Source organism: Bactrocera tryoni, chromosome 2, assembly GCF_016617805.1.
Source record: "Bactrocera tryoni isolate S06 chromosome 2, CSIRO_BtryS06_freeze2, whole genome shotgun sequence".
Taxonomy (NCBI): Eukaryota; Metazoa; Arthropoda; class Insecta; order Diptera; family Tephritidae; genus Bactrocera; species Bactrocera tryoni.
This window is the reverse complement of record NC_052500.1, coordinates 13,107,403-13,111,803: the sequence shown is the minus strand read 5'-3', so window position 1 is coordinate 13,111,803 and position 4,401 is coordinate 13,107,403. Positions and strand designations below refer to the sequence as shown.

The window sequence follows — 4,401 nt, the reverse complement described above, 5'->3', positions numbered from 1 at the left end:
TCGTTATTTGTATTATATTAAAATAATTTTAGTTTCAAATAACTACTTATCAAGTGATTTTGAAAATCTACAAATATAGTAGCGATATGTATACATACCGATGTATAGATTTAATGGGGAATGTTTATTATCATTCGAAAGATCTTTCTTTGGCATTTATTTTTTTAAGATTATCTCTTTCAAAGTTGGCCGCGTCTACGTCTTAGTTGGTCCATCCGTTGATTCCAATTTTTTCGATGACTCATTCGAGCTTTTCGACTGGTAACTGGCGAATGACGCGTGATTTGTTGCTGTAATGCCTGAATTCGAAGCGACATTGTCCGCATAGACTTCAAACTTTACATATCCCCACAAGAAAGAGTCTAACGGTGTGATATCACATACAAAACGTGAAATTATCTGCTCGCCGGGAGTTTTCTCTCAATAAATCCATCAAATGTCGTCGAGATCACGGTTATCATGGCGCGATAACGGTTTCAGTTGTTGTAACGTGTACCTAATCCCCGTTAGAATTGTAAGCGCTAAATAACGTTCATGCACAGAGGTGGCCAGTGTCATCCGGGACTCATTGCACGCTGGACATACATATATTAGATATGGCGGGGTCTACTCTGGATAAGTAGGAGTTTAACCTGGTCGCTCTTGCAACTCGAGCTCTTCGTCTGCAATGGGTGGTAGTTTGACTCGAAGAACGCCATTCACTAAGAGGGAGTCGGTGTTGATGGTTTCACTGTGAATGATTGTCGTATACGTACTTAAGGAATGAAATATTGATGCTGCTAGGAAGCATTTCCGCCACTGTGAATGATTGTCGTATACGTACTTAAGGAATGAAATATTGATGCTGCTAGGAAGCATTTCCGCGCCATTCTGCGAAAGTATCCCATCAGGAACTGGGGTAGGATAACGGTTGTCATTGACGGTTACGTTCACACCGACATCATTTTTAAAGAAATATGGCATCTCTCATCTAATGTCATTGTGCCAATCCTTCTATGCTATATTTTACTGTATTTCTTCTTATGCAATTCATCACTTGTTCTTTTCATTCTTAAATAAAATTTATTCAATCATCTGAAAGTCTGAATAATTTCTTTCAGTTGTTTGAAATGTTGCTAAATCGTGTAATCAATAATAGTAGGGTATTTGTTGCCCCGTCTTTACGTCATCTTATTCGCCGGCAACAAGAAAATGTCACTCTGCGTTCGTTTTTGACATTTACCTTGCAACCGGCAGTTGTCAAAAGACACAATTTGGTGCTAGAAAATTCGATCAAAAAACATTGTAGTCGTCAATTTTCTTCAGCAAAATTAGCCATGGAGGAACATTGCGTAGTGCCAGATGTAATTTCGTGTGTGCCACAAGAAGTAGTAACCGTTTGTTATCCAAGTGGTGCCTCTGTAGAACAAGGAAATGTTTTAACACCAACTTTAGTAAAAGACCAACCTACCATTACCTGGAAGGCCGATCCTAATGCATTATATACCTTGTGCATGACAGATCCTGATGCACCTAGCCGTACTGATCCCAAATATCGGGAATGGCATCATTGGTTGGTTGGCAACATTCCTGGATGTGATGTTTCAAAGGGAGAGGTAAATTGGCTAAATATAACACAAAATACATACATAATTGGTCTATTCATTATGTTTTTCTGTCTTTAAAGGTCTTATCGGCTTATATTGGTTCGGGTCCTCCACCAGAAACTGGTTTACATCGCTATGTTTTTCTGGTTTACAAACAGAGCGGCAAGCTGACATTCGATGAAAAACGTTTACCAAATAACAGTGGAGATGACCGCGGGGGTTTCAAAATTGCTGCTTTTGCCAAAAAGTATAATCTTGGCGATCCAGTCGCTGGCAACTTCTATCAAGCTGAGTTTGATGACTATGTACCTATTTTATATAAACAATTGGGCGCATAAGTCTCAGCTAGAATAAATATATTTAATATATATATGTATTTGAAAATACGTAGTAATTTTGTCAGAAGACACTAAATTGAAATAAATATTTAATATACGCATTTCATAAAATAAAATAAAAGTTTTGTTTTGCAATTTATTTAATTTGAAAATGGGTTTATCAATTATTACTTTGGAGGGTTTGGGTAGAAGCATGAAACCCCTTTTAGTTTTTTTCTTGCTACGCCTCTGCAACTGTTTATCATTTGTGGTTTTTTGAGGTTTAGGGCATTTTCTAATTCAGATTTATTTTGTGGTATAAAAGGTTTAAAAAAGATTATATATTCATTTTAAAAGTGCTCTTCGAAATGTCGAAACCAATTACTTTTGTCACTGGCAATGCCAAAAAATTGGAAGAACTCGTAGCCATATTGGGAGATAAGTTTCCACGCAAAGTGGTGAGCAGAAAAATAGATCTTCCTGAATTACAAGGCGAAATTAATGAAATCGCTATTAAAAAATGTAAAGAAGCAGCAAAACAAGTCGATGGACCAGTGTTGGTTGAGGACACGTGCTTATGTTTCGATGCCTTAGAAGGATTACCCGGTAAATATATATAATATGCATTAATCACCTGCTTTACATGAAAATATTCCCATATTATTCCTAGGGCCTTACATAAAATGGTTTTTGGAGAAATTACAACCTGAAGGATTATATCGTATGTTAGCAGGATGGGATAACAAAAATGCCAAAGCAATATGCACGCTTAGTTTTGCTGAGAGTGCGAACGGCGAACCAATAATTTTTCAAGGAGTAACAGAAGGTAGTATAGTTGAACCACGAGGTGGTCGCGATTTTGGCTGGGATCCTATTTTCAAACCCAAAGGCTATGATTTGACCTATGCTGAAATGCCAAAGGAAGAAAAAAATAAAATCTCCCATCGTTATAGGGCATTAGCCGCATTGCAGGAATATTTTAATAATGGTATATAACTATTTGATAATCTACACAATTCATTAATTTTGGAATAAAGTGTAATCGTTAATTTATCATTTCCTTTGTTAAATATTTTGATAGACAAATATCACATTTGTATATAGAATATTCGAATAACATTTAACCAGAGAACTTTGATTAATCAACGTTCTCTGTCTTAACTCATAACTTACATCTACACTAAAACAGCACAGAATAGATTCGTTTGTTATTATTTATTTTATTGCAAACCGCATTCATTTAAAGTATTCACAAATTTTTCTACTCCGTTCGGGTAAGTATTTATTCATTCTGTTATAAGTTATGAACAGCTCACAAGTATACGAAAAAATTTCTTTTAAACAAGAAAATACCTTGACATATACCTAGCTTCGCAAATGTTGATTTCGACTATCCGTCATCTAGTCGATTTTTTTGCTTTTACCCTTTTTGGGTGCAGAGATAGGCTTTGTTGAAGTCTTTCCAATATTGACTTTCTTACTTTTTCCTGGTTTGTTCCAGTAGTATACCATTTGTGAAGCAATCACGCCATTCGCAAATGTGGACGCACAGAATGTTGCAATTATCATAGAGTCTCCAGTCTCTTGTGTAGATGTAAAAATGCGTGCTAATGATCCAGCAAATAACAAGAAAACAGTTGCTGCGGACAACTGACCTGTAGAACTATTCTTGTAATTTGTCCACGCCTGTGAGAGTTTACCCAGAAGTAATATAGGTATATTAAATGCTTGTGCTACCAGCAATATATTAATTGGAGTTAGGCCGCAATTGAGTACGTACACTACCAGCGTATATAAAATGCAAAAGATCAAGGATAATCCCTTTGAGCCTCCATAGAAAAGAACTAAAGCAGCGATAGCAGCAGTTTGAAGGGCCAGAAATGTATTATCTCCCCAAGCACTAAATGGATAACCCTTAACGTAGTTGTATGACATATGCGATGTAATGGCTGTGAGGTCCAATAGTACACTTATCAAATTAATACCTTCACCCGATTTGTTTTTGATCAATTTTAAAACCTGGGGTATTTTAACCAAAATAGACCCAGCGATTATTGTATATCCGAGACATTTGCTCAACAGTGATTTAAAACATGTACCTGTTTTCAAAAAAGGAAACATTTTATGAATAAACGAGGACAAATTATAAATGTAAAAATGAACTTACCATCGGTGAAGTCATGAAAAACCAAGTACGTTTCAATACATTCCTCGGAAAGAAAGTAACTTAAAACTGTTTTTAACACTTCAGTCATTTTTAATGTTCTGAGGAAGTTCTTGTTCTAAAAATTCTCAGATTGCCCTTAAAATGATAAAGAATAGCGGTATTTGTTACAATTACGGCCTCAATTAATAAATTGTATATCTTTATTTGATAATTGATTTCGTTTAGATAACAAAATTACAGATAATAATCCCTATAGGCAAATGAACACGTATTTTGACATTTGAATCGATTTGTCGTTTATATTTGCAATCATATGGCAATGTGGCAAAAA

General features: G+C 35.6%; 3 protein-coding genes across 3 annotated transcripts; 2 read left to right on the top strand and 1 right to left on the bottom strand.

Moving 5' to 3' along the window:
- The first annotated feature begins 1,057 nt into the window (after positions 1 to 1,057).
- Positions 1,058 to 2,045, top strand: LOC120769426 (protein D3). Its single transcript, XM_040096408.1, has 2 exons — positions 1,058 to 1,595; positions 1,667 to 2,045. Exons 1-2 carry the CDS (start codon positions 1,110 to 1,112, stop codon positions 1,922 to 1,924), a joined length of 744 nt encoding a protein of 247 aa, XP_039952342.1. The 5' UTR covers positions 1,058 to 1,109; the 3' UTR covers positions 1,925 to 2,045.
- A 121-nt stretch (positions 2,046 to 2,166) lies between these two features.
- On the top strand, positions 2,167 to 2,959 carry LOC120769123 (inosine triphosphate pyrophosphatase). The gene is made up of 2 exons (XM_040095985.1): positions 2,167 to 2,509; positions 2,574 to 2,959. The coding sequence occupies exons 1-2, from the start codon at positions 2,272 to 2,274 to the stop codon at positions 2,897 to 2,899; spliced, it is 564 nt and encodes a 187-aa protein (XP_039951919.1). The 5' UTR covers positions 2,167 to 2,271; the 3' UTR covers positions 2,900 to 2,959.
- Positions 2,960 to 3,099: 140 nt separating this feature from the next.
- Positions 3,100 to 4,306, bottom strand: LOC120769122 (mannose-P-dolichol utilization defect 1 protein homolog). Its single transcript, XM_040095984.1, has 2 exons — positions 4,071 to 4,306; positions 3,100 to 4,002 (listed from the first exon to the last, which is right to left on the bottom strand). Exons 1-2 carry the CDS (start codon positions 4,156 to 4,158, stop codon positions 3,305 to 3,307), a joined length of 786 nt encoding a protein of 261 aa, XP_039951918.1. The 5' UTR covers positions 4,159 to 4,306; the 3' UTR covers positions 3,100 to 3,304.
- Positions 4,307 to 4,401: the final 95 nt, after the last annotated feature.

Excerpts from the sequence above, each read along its gene's own strand:
- LOC120769426 (XM_040096408.1), top strand. The coding sequence starts at position 1,110 with ATGTTGCTAAATCGTGTAATCAATAATAGTAGGGTATTTGTTGCCCCG. Across the intron at positions 1,596-1,666 it reads GTGATGTTTCAAAGGGAGAG|GTCTTATCGGCTTATATTGG; the intron begins GTAAATTGGCTA and ends CTGTCTTTAAAG.
- LOC120769123 (XM_040095985.1), top strand. The coding sequence starts at position 2,272 with ATGTCGAAACCAATTACTTTTGTCACTGGCAATGCCAAAAAATTGGAA. Across the intron at positions 2,510-2,573 it reads TGCCTTAGAAGGATTACCCG|GGCCTTACATAAAATGGTTT; the intron begins GTAAATATATAT and ends TATTATTCCTAG.
- LOC120769122 (XM_040095984.1), bottom strand. The coding sequence starts at position 4,158 with ATGACTGAAGTGTTAAAAACAGTTTTAAGTTACTTTCTTTCCGAGGAA. Across the intron at positions 4,003-4,070 it reads TTTTCATGACTTCACCGATG|GTACATGTTTTAAATCACTG; the intron begins GTAAGTTCATTT and ends TTTTGAAAACAG.